Source organism: Silurus aristotelis, assembly GCF_946808225.1.
Source record: "Silurus aristotelis genome assembly, chromosome: 28".
Taxonomy (NCBI): Eukaryota; Metazoa; Chordata; class Actinopteri; order Siluriformes; family Siluridae; genus Silurus; species Silurus aristotelis.
The window spans coordinates 3,933,562-3,949,181 of record NC_139601.1 but is presented as its reverse complement, the minus strand read 5'-3'; the positions used below and the strand labels follow the sequence as shown (position 1 = coordinate 3,949,181).

At 37.3% G+C, this 15,620-nt stretch overlaps 1 protein-coding gene across 2 annotated transcripts in view; it reads left to right on the top strand.

Moving 5' to 3' along the window:
* Positions 1–15,620, top strand: part of LOC310721866 (actin-associated protein FAM107A) — a 28,910-nt gene that overhangs the window by 4,592 nt on the left and 8,698 nt on the right. The window contains exons 2-3 of one of the 2 annotated variants that reach the window (XM_083533891.1): positions 8,684–8,741; positions 9,944–10,253. In XM_083533891.1, coding sequence (XP_083390017.1) covers positions 8,733–8,741; positions 9,944–10,253 — 319 coding nt within the window. In that variant the 5' untranslated portion in view covers positions 8,684–8,732. The remainder of the gene's footprint in view (positions 1–8,683; positions 8,742–9,943; positions 10,254–15,620) is intronic. The other variant, XM_083533892.1, reaches the window with a different exon arrangement.

Genomic DNA, 15,620 nt, shown 5'->3' with positions numbered 1-15,620 from the left:
TCTTTTGCAAATTAATGACTGAAGCTAAAAATAATAACCTTGAGCGCCAAGGTTACAATGTAAATGTTTAGAAAAAGCAGATAAAATTGCCACAGGCTTTTTCTGTCAGATCTACGGAGTAAATAATATTGGCTGTTTTGATTTATAGGATGTTCTGTGTAAAGTGTGATACAAAAGTACAGGTTGTATTGATGTAATACAGTTTGGTCCTTTCATTTCCAATGTATTATTGCACCTGAAAATCTATTTTCAGCACTTAATACTTACATAATCTGACAGTAATGCTGGATAAATCTTGAGTCCACTAACTTTTTAATTTTATATGTTATGAATATTTTACCAAACTGAATGTATTATTTAATATCGCATGATTTAACAATGAACCAAAACCCATTATTGTTTGATAAAACCTCATGAAACTGAAACATATCTAATTATCCAGTCTGAATATAAGTTGCTTCAAGATCAACTATGATTTACTTTCTTTTATTAATGATGAAACAGTAATAAAACTTTTGGTAATATATTCAGGCTTTCCAACCTTACAGTTCGCCGGCCATACATATAACCTTATAGCAGTTACATTATTCTGCTTGCTGAGGTATGCAGCTAAATTACACTACAGTTAAGACACTGGCAAATGTGTTGTGTAAAAGAAGAACAAAATGTTAAGAATGTGTAATTTTGGCATATATAATAAACTCAAAAATATAAAAGTAGGCCTTTTTTTTGCATCTGGTTACATTACACAATCCTTTTGTTGGTTAGTTTTCAATAACAGCATGCTCCCAAGCATTTTAAAACTTTATTAGTCAAACCAATGGACCATAGTATTGTTGGGCATTCCAAGAAGGTTTGGTGGCACCAGATGGAAACAGTAAGATTTTCCAAAGTAAGTCTTTTTAAAGATTAGAAATGTAAAAAACATTTTAAATTACAAATGTAATTAATCAAGGATATAATATAATATGTAAAATGTAACCCTGTTAATATTTGAATTTAAAAGTATGCATATTTGACTCTACAGGACAATACAGGTACTGCAACTTTTATGAATGAATCATAAAAAAAACACAAAACTACTATATTAAAAAAAAAAAATAACACAACTTGGCTGAAATCAGATTTGTTGAATAATTTTCTCCAACAACAGCTCCGACAATACTGTATGTTTTACATGAACGCAAAGACAGTGTTATTTTAACTATAGAATCTGTAGCAATCTGTTATAAGAAGAATAAAACATTGTGGTACTCTGAAATTAGCAGGCAATTGAAACAATCGATTTTCATCCATTAAACTGTTAGAAGGGAGGCGAACGTGACGACACACGTCTATATTTACATAGTGCCTTAATGTAGTATGTTATGTAAACAGAGCTTTACGGATCTCTGATGAATTCCTGTTGAAGTCTATTAGATGTACTGCACTTCTTTTGCTTTAACCAAAGCATCTCTAATGAAAAATGCATTAACTACTGTAATAGCAGCTGCTATTATTATCATGTTGCTATCATTATCAAGAGAATTTTCATTTTGTCCAACAAAGTAAAGTGCTGCCTTGTTCTGGTTTTTTTTTTTCTAACACAACATTTCATTTTTTTGAGCTCAAAAACCTGTTGTACGATACACTGTATTTTTAAGACTATAACTTATATAAGACTAATAATTCTGTCGGTTTTAACACATTGTGTTTTTCATCCTCTTACCCTCACACGCACTGCTACCATACTAGCCAGCTGTACGCAACTAACGCAGATGGTGTGTTACATCACACACAAAAGCCTACACACAAACAATGGTGGTTTCATGAAAGCTTTCGAGATAACACCACCGTATAATGATATGAAAGTCTGAGTGGTTACAAGGTGTTGATTAATTTAATTTCTTTTAGCTATGTTGTCACAAGTTTATAATAATGCACTTGTTCTAATATTGTTATCGCTTCAAGGCCTCGTTATTTGTAGACCCCTACTATAGGCTCACTATAAACTTTAAACCATACCACGATTCCTGATAATGACTACTAAAGAAAACACAATTCTGCTTTGCTTTTATTCATTGTGTTACTTTTTTGTAATGAGCAGGAGAACATTTTCCCAATTACCATTGTCTTCTCGTTTTGTAATGCAGAATTGAAACAAATGTTGCCCACAAGAGGGCAGAGTAGGCCCAATTAGCAATAAAGGAACAGGAGGAACTAAAGAAACTTTATATTTAAACTACACCCTTAATGTGTGCAAGGAATCAAAAGAACATTTGTAGCAAATGAATGTCAGAAGTGAGTACAAGCACAAGGTTGTATAGAAATTATACTGAAAGCTTTACTACCCTTTATCCCTTTTGAATTAAATATTTGTTAACCCTGAAGCTTTCTTAAATGATGGGACTGAGGTACCCCTGTGACTCTGCATCTTACTTACAGTCTGTAGCCAAACTCTGAAACGTGTAAAAGTATAGTCTAATATCCAGAACCACACCACATGACACCCTGCAGGCACACTTTATAATGGTCTGTATTAAATGCACAGATGAATTCCTGAATCTGATGTAGTGTCATTTCATATAACAGTAGATCCAGATGCAGCATTAGCTAATTTAGTGCATTTGTTCTAATACAGTATTGTTTTTAGGGTCCCTGTTGGTCTAGTGGTTAGGATGCGGCGCTCTCACCGCTGCGGCCCGGGTTTGATACCCGGTCAGGGAACCAACCACAGCCACTCTCAGTGCCGGTCCCAAGCCCGGAAAAATGGGGAGGGTTGCGTTAGGAAGGGCATCCAGCGTAAAAACATGTGCCAAATCAAACATGCAGAGGATCCGCTGTGGCGACCCTTAATGGGAGAAGCCGGCAGAAAGTTCTAATACAGTATTGTTCTATAGTAACAGGTTCTGCGTGAGTTATTCCGTACTAAGAGTGTGATTTGATATTCAGCAAGACGACTTTTTGACTTCATTCAAATGAAGGAATATAATGAGTCTCTGTATAATGTTCTCTGTTTATCCAAAAAGGAAATAATTTTCTAAAATTGTTTATTTCCACTCAGCAATGCAATGTTTGTAGCTGCTTCGATAGCTACTATGTATGCCAAAATAAATTGAGAACGAGATAGCAGAGATAGCAATTTGTGTTTACAAATGAAGTGCGTTACACAGTTTGTGCCGTCACGTGTTGTATGACTTTGCGAGAGTCCATATGGCGGCGGAGATTGCGACATCAACTGGTGAAGTAAATATCCAATCATACACTGATTGTGATCGCAAATTGTTAGTGGTTCTTTATACTCAAACCTACACACGCACATGCGAATCCCCACATCTGCGCATAAACATCCTGCACCTCCACACACCCCTCATTTGATGTCATAGCCTCCAGAGGTGCTGGAACGTTGTAGCTTCTTTCATCTCATCAGGAGAGATCATTACTGACTCTGTCCTTCCTCTCCTGACTGAGACATTCCCCCACAGACAAGCTTTAAAAGTCATTACACCCACCAGGGGACAGGGGGACTGTCTGCGTCTGCTTGGGTGAGGGTGAGAGTTACCTACCTTAGAGCATTGATATTTATATGGTGAACGTAGGATAAGCAAACTGGGAAGCCAAAATAGATGAGTTTTCATATGACTCTACATTTAGTACAATTCAGGTTTTGGGGTGCACCTCCAACCCACTGATCCGTGCTTCTGTTCTCTGTTCGGATCCCCGAGTAATTAGTCGGGCTGCATCTCCCGCCTTTGCATGGCCTCTGCTAATTGCGCATGTTGTCTGAGAAACCTGAGAACCTTCAGCTCGCGACCAGAGCGCTGGAGCATGCCTGAATTCTATAAAAAGCTTTTTTGTTTGCTACTTATTAGTGGGATGCAGTGTCGCCTGCGAACGCCGGTTTCCGAACAGAGTAAATAAATCATGGCCAAGATCACACAGGGCCAGGAGAGGAAAGGTCAGGTGGACACAACATCTCGTAACTGGACCCGGGCGGTGGGCTGTAGCGTCTAGGTTGCCTCGAGGAACAATGAGGCGTTCTACCTGGCTTCACGCTTCACTGTTTTTAGGTGACGCAAGATTGCTTTGGCCACGGTTTTCATTCTGCAACTTCTGGTAGCAGTGAGCAGCTTTGATTTCACATGAGCAGTGAGGTCAAACACTGTTCCCATAAATATAAAGTATTTGGCTTACTACCAATCAAAGTTATTTTTGATAATTGGTCAAGCTGGAACTGAGTTTGTTTTCATTGTTAGCATGTATTAAGTATATTTTGAGTGTTCTGAATAACAACATGTAAAATATAGAATACAAATGTTTACAAGATACTAACAGATATGTTACAGACTGTACATTTCTATATTTATGACTCTAGCATATTTAACTCTCAAACATATTATATCCTATTAAATATAGGGTCAAAAAAGGACAGCAGAGTATGAAAAAAGAAATATCCATTAGTAAAAAAGCTGGAAAACTTGCACCTTGGAAACTTGGATGTAGTATCAGCAATGCTTTATAAAGAGACATACTGATGTACCATGAAAGGTAATACAACCATGACACAAAAGCACATGGATATATAAACAAAAGAGCACTATATGTTCTTTAATATAAAAAAATGTTTTGTCTAGCAGAGTTGTTTTGACTGTGTAATTTTTTATACCAGCAAAATAAAAAGCCAGGATTTTTTAAATAGAAAAAAATATGACGGCTAATGTGAAAGCAGACTGGAACTGACTACATCAAAGCTGTTGTGCAATTTCAGCCTTTATGACTTCCTGTTTCCGTCTCTGCTTGAATATTTGATGGACATCCTGCAACTAGACGTGGAATCTTTTACACCCTGCACCTTCTGATTTGTTGCCAGACCATAATATTCCACACCATGCTTAGCCACACTGAAAATGTGGATATGTACTTCAAAGCTGATTACAGGATGCAAACCTACAGTAGCATACGATACATTGTCCAGCTCCTGTAATTGAATCATAGAAAAATCAATCAGCTGTCTTTTTGCATCTGTTACAGCGTACAGTAAATCTTTATTTGCGCCATCACAGCCTCGGCGCATCTCCACTGAGCTGCGCTTAGCTCAGGCAAACGAAAGCTCTCGACTTTCGTTTGCCTGTGAGCTCACTGAAATTCGACTGCCTGGTTATTAGAGCACGTGTTGGAACTTACGCCTCGTAGCTAGTCTCAGTGCTCAGGCTGAAGCCTTGAAGAAACATGGAAATCCTCTTTAAACATGAGCGAACGGAATACATATCAATATAATGTGTTTGTACGTTTGAGAATAAAGGCCTGTTTAGAGGAAATGGGTTTTATTTGCCTGTTATATATTGCAGGTGGTAAATATTTGCTAGATAGATATTTGCTGGCTTCATTGTAATTATTGCTGTTTGAATAGGATGTACTTGAGTCAAAAAGAAAAAATTAGCTGATTTCGAATTTTTTATATCACCATAATTGCCTATTAAAGCTTATCACATCGTAAAAAAAAAAAAAAAAACAACAACATTGCATTCATTTGCTTAAATGGTGCAATTAGATTGCCAGCAATTTCAGGATCATTTTATAGAAAGTCATTTGGCAAGCATTAATCTGGCAGTCCTGCCTTTGACAAGAATAAATTCTCCCCACTTCAAAATTTCCAAAAGGGAGCCAAGATTAACTTTTCTAGGCATGGGTATATGTTGTGTGTAGTTCTCTAGGCGGCTTCACCTTCACTTTTTTTTGCAGCCTTTTCATTGTATTACTCTATTAATGTTTCATTCTGAAATAATCTCTTGCTTGTATGTTGCATCATACTGCACGTGAGATCAAATCAAATAAAAGTGATTTGTTTTCAATACACATTTTCTATATGCAAAGCTCAAAGGTTTGTGATTTAAAAAAATACAAAAGTGAAAACATCTGGCAACCTTGAAGGCATAACCGTTTCACAGTGATTTGATTTTAGCAGCTGAATAAACCAACTGTGAATACGTGTAACCTTACGAGATTACAAATTGAGCTTAAGTCACTTTGAATACAGACATACAGCAATTCACAATGACAAAGTGACCAGGGACCATTCATTTTCGAACGATGGCTGGCGACTTTTGGAAACATGTACGACTAGATGTGGGAATTTCCAGTGCTGCGAGAAATATCAGGACGTTACAAGGAAGTTGTGAAAATACGAAGTAACTTTGTGCAGCAAATTGAAGATTGTATAACTCAGGGAATGCTTTCTATTTCAACAAGCACCGATGTGTTTGTAATTGGTCATTGTGTTGCCAATGGTGTATTAGTCAACATGTTAGATACAGGATGTTGGAAGAGCAGAAATATGCTGACAACAGCATGAACTCTTTCATCCTGCCAAAACACCCCTGTCACCCATTCACCAACTAATGAACTTTCTTTAAGATCTGGCACTATGTGTTAAATTCCAAATGTGTATGTAGTTCTAGCAAAACAAGTTAATTCTAATACTTTATAGAATGCTTCATTGTAATATTAGTGTCCAGATATACCACACCCCCCATAATTGTAGCCATACTTTATAGGGAGTAGAGGAAGTAACAGAGGACAGTAGATGCCTTGTTTAGCAGAGGCATCAAGCATGAGCAGGTCTCCCATAGCAACCACTAGTCAGCACCAACAATATCTATTCACGCTAGCCATTTAAAGGAGTGTGTTCTGGGCTCCAGCTAAGGCCTTGAGTCGAGAGAATGCCTGAGAAAGATGTACGTAGGGGGTGTAGGGAAGGAGGAGAAATGCTTTGCATGTTTTGTTTATTGAAACTCAAGACCGAACCTTAGTTGGATGCAGCTTTTCTGCTCACTACTTCTAAAAAGACAATAAATATGATGAAACGTAAGGTCACATGATGTTCCAGAGATGAGAACTGCCACCAAACACCCCCGTATCCTTCATGCAGAGGAAAGGAAGGATGTAACTCTAATGTAGGATGTAACTGTAATGGATAAATGAGTAGACCACAAATGTGTAGCCTCATTCAGCCTAATAACATGTCATGCTTAATAACGTGCCTATAAACTATATAACTATAAGTTGTGCCACAGCAATTCAGCAGTGATGAGAATGGTTTATTTATTCAATCATTTTTTATGGTAATTGTTACATCAAATGCAAATCCATGGAAAAAAACTTCCTGTTGTCCTGTTGTCACTTTTGTTAGAACAGCTGTAAACCTCACGACATTCCCTCAGTTTTATGTGTTCGAATATTCAAAATGCTGACACTGGAGACTCCTTAAAAAAAAAACTAAAAAAAACATTAAATATACAAATAAGGGTTTACCCATACTCCTTTTATAAGTCATTATTATGCTAATTATAATTTAAGTGTCACCTTCTGACCCATCAGAATAAAGCATTAGCAAGCAATCTTGCATAAAGTGTTGATAACCCCAAAGACTGAGCTAAACTGCTAAACTGAGTATACAAACCAATTATCTGAACTGGTCCTGTGTGCCACCAGTTACATCAAGTTCAATATATTGCAACACACTGAATATTTAGTGGTGAAATGAGTCATCCGAGAGCCTGTTAATAAAATTCCACTATGGGGTTCTTTGATTTTGCGACTACGCAGATTCATCACTTGTTGGATGAACAATTTGCTGTTCTACAGGGAGCCTCTAACAGAGCCATAATGTCATGTAATGCCTTGATGTCATGTAATCTTTTCATTATAAATTATGGCTTAAAGGCTTGCACAATGACAGAGCACCACGGAAGGGCAGCGAGATCCTATTATGGAGGTATTATATAACCGTTAATTGAATTGAATAGCATAAGAGAGGACCATTAAATCCTAATATAACCGCTGATATTTGGATATAAAACCTGTGGTTATGAATAGGAGATATTTGAAACTGTAGATTAAAGTGGATGTTTATTGATAATCAATTACACAATATAAGATGATTTAAACAGAGTTTAGTAACTACATAATCAGAATCGTATGGCATATTATATACAAGTTATCATACTTAAATCCAAAAATAGTAGGAAAAAAAAAAAGAAGGAATTAACAACACTTAGACTTGAACATAGACTTGCACTAAGAAGCCTGATACAAATTTGCATGAAACACGAAAGCTAAACAAATGAATTAAGTGATAAATACAGAACAGGTGCTCACTTTAGGATAACAAAACACTGTCAGGGCAGAAAAAGAGGCAGGACTAGACCCAAAACAAATGCACTTAGCTATCTGTGAACAAAAGCACATGCACCACTAACAAGAGCAAGCACCTCTGGCCACAATGGGAACTACACCACATTCCGAGTGGGAAAATTTATGACATATATAGGTAGAATTTTTTACAGTAGAATTTGTGCCCCAGGATTACGAAAGAATTCTGAATAAAAATCTTGACTTTAATATAATAACAATATTGTAAAGTTTCTGACAATTGTGTGACGAACAGTCGAATGCCATCTCCTTGCCTTTTCAGAAAACAGATTCTATAAAAGTTATTAAGCCTGTTTGGAATCATGCATATAATGCAAAGAGAGTTCTGGAAAACTATTCAGGAAATGTTCTATTAAAATCTTCAACAGGAGCTAACATGGGCTTTTTAAAGACTGTGATTTGACCAGGGTCTGCCTATCTCTAATTCTCTCTCTCTCTCTCTCTCTCTCTCTCTCTCTCTCTCTCTCTCTCTCTCTCTGTCTCTCACCAACAGAAGGCGTATAATATCGAGCAGCAGAGTGTGAAAAGTAAAAAGCATGTGAATGGCGTGGGTAAGTCGGCACTCGTGTTTCTTCCAGAACAATAGTCTCTGCAATGCGTTATACGTTGGGCCCAGTGAACCATATTTCTCTGCTATCACAACCTCTTGGCATGCAACTTTCACAGAACTGCCTGCTTAGCATAAATAGTTAGATACAGTAAGTACAAAAACATGCTGAATTCAATGAACATTTCTTTTTAAAAAGTAGCAGCACAAACTTGCAGCTAGTGGATCCAGATGTCCAATTTTCAAGCTCATGATTACACTTACTTGAGTGTAGTTACTGAATAATTCAAAGCAGTGACTGATTGATATACTTTAAAAGTAATAACTGGAGTTAAATTATTTATACATATTTTCAGTGAAAGTATTCAAGGCGTTGGTTTAATAAATATTTTAGTCTCACCACAGCGTTGGCTAATCTCGTTCCATCAGAAATCGTATTAGCGATGGTCAGTACAGTTTGGTTTGTATATTAAATAATGCGTTTTAAGCAAGGAAAAACAAACAAACAAATAAGAGATAGTGGCAATTCCTGTCAAGAAATCCAATCAACATTCCAATTTTTGTCTTAAAACAGAACATATTTGCCTACTAGTATACGATTGGCTTGTAGGAGTTATGATGTAACAACTCAGTTCCCAGACAGTTTTTTAGCTGTTTATCCTTCCACTTTGTCCAAGAGGCACAATCCATGAATAATTATGAATTGTTTAGATGTGAATCAGCTTGTTTACATGTTTTAAAAAATTCAAACAAGTCTGGTCAAATATGTTTGGACTTTAGTCGATTTTATACAAATGTCATCATAAGACGATGATGCCTGCCTATCTACGTTAACTTTGAACTGAACTACTTATAAACTCTGTTATATTTAACTGTAAAAAGCATATATATTATATATATATATATATATATATATATATATATATATATATATATATATATATATATATATATATATATATTCCAGAAATTCTTACATCTTACATAATCTCTACAGCAAGTGCCTATGAGCTGGTGCATGCTTGTGCATGGACGTGATAGAGTGCTGATGGCCAACATGCGATTTCAGGGAAAGAGATTTAATCCTCCAATTATCCGTTTCGGCATCAGACCTCTATAAGAAAGGAGATTGAAAATAAAAGACTGGAGAGTGAGAAACAGAAAGTCGGTGGGGAGTGACTGAGTGTTTTGCTGTGTGTCTGAAAGGAGAGGGAGGGCCCTGGCTGTGGAATGCCCAGCGAGTCATGTGACTGTTTACATCTGAGAGGAAACAGAGGAGAGGCGCGAGTGTGTGAGCAGAGCAGGCGAAAAAACGGCCTGTGCACGCCCACATACGCACTTGCACGCAGACATGTAGGATCTCCGAGCACCCCACACACACCCACATGCACATACAGGCATTCGCAGACACACTCACGCAGAAAACAGAAACATAGGAGGATGGATCAGAGATTAGGAGCCGGTGTCTATCCCGACAGTCCACCCAGCAGACCCAGAGATGTGCTGGTCAAATCAGGTAAGATGATCAACTACAACCTAACAGCTTTACTGCCCAGATTTACCACGGTTACAATAAAAGAGTGGCAAATTGGACAATTTGTTTGTGTCTAAGTTGTTCAACTTTAACATTTGTGACAGGTTTATCAATAAGTTAGAACCTTTATTAAATCCAGCATGCATAAATCGCTATAGATTGTACAAGAATGTATGAAATGTTAAGGAACATACAGATGTATATAAGCACTCATTCATTCAGCTGCAACTTCTTCAGAGATTTTCCTTAGAAGTCTGAGCATTGATGCACTTAAAAAAAAAAAAATTATAATGTCCCCTGGGCGAATGCAGGAAATGAGACTCACAACAGGGACTGGATGATAATGTCTGTCTGTTAAATGCTCTGAAGAATAACACATAACACCACAAACAACGTGAGAATGTGTTTCCAAGACAGAAAAGCCACACGAGGGGAATATTGTTTGTGATTGTGGCCCACTTGACGACGCATCAGGGAACGGTTAATCATTAAAAACCCATGCGAAAACTTCTCAGAAAGGTTTACAGAGGTCACGCGTGCCTTCCCAGAGATATTACAGTACATACAAACTACACACTTCACACGAAATGCATGTGCGATGAGAAAAGTTGTATACTTTAACATTGTGATATGTAAATTTTGTCTTTTTTTTGGTAGCACCAAATTTACGTGTAATCATAGTGTTGGTATTCTCTTAATATTGACATGGAGCCTTCTTTCACAATCGCCACTTTAATTTTTGCCCAGGGCAGTGTTTGCATTTGGGGAAAAAGCACAAGGTCCATGTAGTCCGCTTTATCTGGGAATGGATGGCCCTAATAAACTGCACTGTGCATATTTACACATAAGTCCTGGAAGTGCTGTCAGTGCTAACTTACAGTAACACAAGATGAAATCTGATATAGTGAAAGTTTGATTCGATTAGTTTTTCCACACTTCCACACGGCATTTAGTTTTTCGTAACTACCTCATGAAGAATTCCTGATTCTTATTGGTAGCGTAATAACACAGGGATGCATCATTGACGCATTAGAAATGTGTACGATTGTCGATAATTTTTGATACAATGCAGTTATTATTTTCCATTAAGGAGATGTTTAACATTTTCTGGAAAGAGTCTCCAGGGTCAGAGCTTTGTAACAGCGTTGTAACAGCCTTAATACCTTGTTGGAAAAGGTTTCTGTGTAGTTGAAGTTAACTTCAACAACACAGAAACTTTTTCCAACAAGGGATCATCCTTTAACAAAAAAAAACCCCCCAACAAATGGAATTTAACCTAAAAAAGTTTTAGGTTAAATTCCATTTGTTGGGGGGGGGGGGGGGGGGGTTGTTAATATTTTCCTATAAAACCATATTTCACCAAAAACTATTCTTTTCCTTACTTCAACAATGTGAAAAAAAAAAAACAATCAATAGTGGCCACAAAAAGAGAATATTCATGAAATATGCATCCTATTATGGATGACCTGAGAATCTATGATTCATTAAATATACAGAAACATCTATATACTGGTGTGTGCAAAAAAAATAACATACTTTCATCCACTAAACCTCAATACAGTGTAAAGTCCATGATATAAAATCAATTCAACAGTGGCAACAGTAAAGTGTTCACAAATTGAATAAAATGGGCTGCTGGTCAATATAAGTAAATAACAAACACTGGCATTATGCTAGCTTTATTCTTTTAAATGAAGCAGAGGTTTAGTAGCAGCACTTGGTAGCAAAACTGTCCATAGGAATCATTTTCAAGTTTGTGGAATCCTACTAAATTGAAAGTATTGCATACTTTCCCAAAGGCAACATTTTAATATTGCTTTAATTTAATCATGGGTAAGGTTGTTCTTGAGGCCCAGCAGAAAATAATATAAAATCAAGTGCTAAATAAATAAATAAATAATAAATTCCATTATTTAATCATTTTCACAATAACCTATTCCTCTGTGAAATGCAGCCTGCTAACAGGAAGCTTAGGTTGCTTAGCAACATGATTAGAGGCCATGATTTGAGTGAGTGTGTGTGGGTGGGTATAGGTGTGTGTGTGTGAGTGAGAGAGTGTGAATTGAGAGGCTGAGCCAATCAGATTGTAGAAGCGAAACTACCAGTTTAAAAAGTTAATTTCATAATCTGCTGATTTTTTAAACTAAAATAATTTTTTCTTTTCACCAGTTGTGGATAGTTTTCCATCCTGTGCAGCTCTTTCATAATGTTAATTTCTCCTCCTTTTCTTGGAATTTTGAATGGATTATGGGAAACATGCCCCATTGCCTTTGCTGCACTCTTAGACACACACACATACACTTCCCCACCTCATCATTTCCCCCTCCCTTGGGAGAACGAATTCTGGGCATCCCCATGACAACAGCTTGTTGCCAACAGCCCAGATTGTGTTCAATCGTAGGAGGAAATAAAGTGCGTGGAAAGTCTTTCAAGAACCTCCTTGTGTCAGGCAGTGGTGATAAAACTCTGTGCTAAATAATAATAAATCACCTCTCGCTGCATGAACAGCACTTACAGCAAGCGACAGTAAAAGGCCAGAACAAGTTTAACCCGGAGAATTCCGCCTGCGCCTCCGAATCGCTTTTTTCCCCCGATGAAAAACACATGACTCATATTCAGGCAAGCGTTCTTTTTTATTTTTTTTTTCAGAGATCTAGCTTCCAGAGTCATACCTGTGTTTCACAGTCACAAAGATGGTGGAATTAAATTAACGTTTGTCTGTTCCTGAAAGCAGACTCTTGGAAGCAGACTTCCTTTACTGGACACGTTAACTGACTTCCAAGGTCTTGAGGGAGGCAGCTGAATGCATTACGGCCATGAAAATGGAAGGATATTAACTTTCAGAACAGATGCAGCAAACTCACTCCCCTCTGCCCTGCATGACATAGATATCAAATCAATGAGGAGATAGATCCTTCCACGATGGAGCAGTCGATATGCCGGGAGATCCTGTGACTCCATTCTCTTGCTCTTCCCTTTTTTTAATTCCATAACTCCATCTTTCATGTTGTCCTTTTCTCACACACCCACTCACACTTTTAGCAACTCTTACCAGAAGCGTTCTCAGTAGAGAAATACCATGTTCCATTCAAGTCCCCATGATACACATACTCCGACTTGGAAATTCAATATATTGTATTGGTATTTCCATTGAATTGCATAATGCTGTAGCTAAATGTTGACACCTACCTTTAACTTTGGTAACTCAGTAACTCAGTAAGCACTCACAGTGTTTAAAGCAAAAGCAATTTTCCTCATGGGAACCTGCTAAATGTCCCACAGAGTCACAATGGTTGGATATTCCCATATTATGGGGACCAGTAGGATCTATATATGCCCACACACACACACACACACACACACACACACACACTATACCAAATGATTTCATTACCAGTGGGTCCACAATCGAAGTAGTACAATCCTTTCATTGACGTCTAGTTTGTCTAACCCTCCTTCATCATGATCTTTAATAAAAAGGAAATGACCACACTTTTTTAAGGGAAGGTTGAAAGCTTTCTATCAGTGACCTGACCTCTTAGACTGCTTCATCTGAACAAAGAGATAGATGTTATTTTATGTATTTTCACATTAGTCTAATCTGGAAGATTAGTATGTTTGTTCTCTAATCTGATTTTAGTAACAGTTCAGGTAAAAATTTAATTTGCATAATTTTCCACATTGGGAAAAAAATTACTACCGATGCCCAACATATAGTTCATTATATATTTAGCAGACCAGAGTTTTCTGGAAATTAGGCAAAGAATTGCATGTTTAGTTTAGACCTAAGTCTATGGCAGATTGCTATCAAAAACTGGCTGAGAATGTGCAAATTACTAAACTGACTCATAGGCAACTCAATCTTTGCTGAGATTTTACACACATTCTATTATTTGTATTTTTAAGTGCTATTCAACATTCTACAAATAGACAATGGTATTTTGCCTAAATAAATACAATTAGCAAAAGCTAAGAAAGCTGAGGTTTTTTCTCAGGATATGATTCTAGCGAGAGACATATCTCAGACAAAAGGTGATTAGTTTTGCCTGTAAATTTATTGGCATGATATTGGCAGTTACCTACCTAAGGCTGGTTGGTCCAGTGTGAAATTAACTAGCATAGGTCTAGCATGTAAAAGCTAGCATAGAACACCAAAAATGTTTCCTCTAACTTACTTAAAGTTATCACTCAGTGTTTGTATCGACTTCTAGAATTGTAATCAGCTGTAATTAGGATAATCAGGAGTGTTTGTGATTGCTAGGACAGCTATCAGTATTAAATAATTATAATGAGGATGTCACTTGATTACATTTATAACTTGGATTGGCCCTAGTTATGCGATTCGTCTGGACAGCAACCTTCATTTAGTCAATATGCTTTCCTCCAAAATCCACATCACCTCACATGACCACAGGTTATCAGATCACCACCACAAACAGTTTATGAATGCTAATATAAACAGTAAAAGCCTTTACAGGATACGGTGCTAGACAGTTCGGACTTTCTCATCCGTCATAATCCTGGGCTTTGATTTAGGCGTGCTGCTCCTGAGGAATCTATTGTGCTCTGGTTTTAATATTGAAAAGCTCAGATCGTCTCTGGTTCCTCCTCAAAACCTCCACCATTGTTAAGATCTGGCCTCCGAGCATATGACACCTGATCTTTTTCCACCGTCACTCAGCTAAGGATCAATTCGCCTTTAATATCTTCCATCCGACGTGGACTAAAGGAGTGTGCGGCCTGTAGGGCTCTCTTTAAAAACGAATTACCCTTAAGTTGAGCTGAATCAATAAGTATGCCTGTGGTTGAAACAGAACCGTTCAGATCCGTAAATTTATCTAGCTGGGCCTATGAGAAATATGGGATATATTTTTATATATATTCGCTTATTATCTGTAAATGCTTATTCAGTTGTACTGTTCAGGAGCTATACTGGATCTTGGAAGATCTCCTGGAAAATATTGAGTGCAGAACATAATGAAAATTCCTTGGCTACACACATTAGTTTGATTAGTTAAGTGCCTTAAGGCTATGTTTGGCCTTTTAGAAAGTGAGAACTGGTCCTAAAGCGTATGGTATTATAAAACCTAGTGTGAAAAGAATGGATGAGCTTTGTTAACACAGCAAGGACAAGGTCGAGATTCCAAAGCTTAAGACCAGATAAGTGTACAAAAGATACCAGAGTCACAGGGGTGGCGCCCGGAACTGATACCAGATTTAGTCAGCACAAGTGGTAGTCTCACATCTAAATGAGCTCTTATGCTCTCAACTCAAACCACATGGCTCTTGTATTATTTTAGTTTTCTTCATCTTAAACATAACACATCTGTCTGTAATAACAGGTGCTCT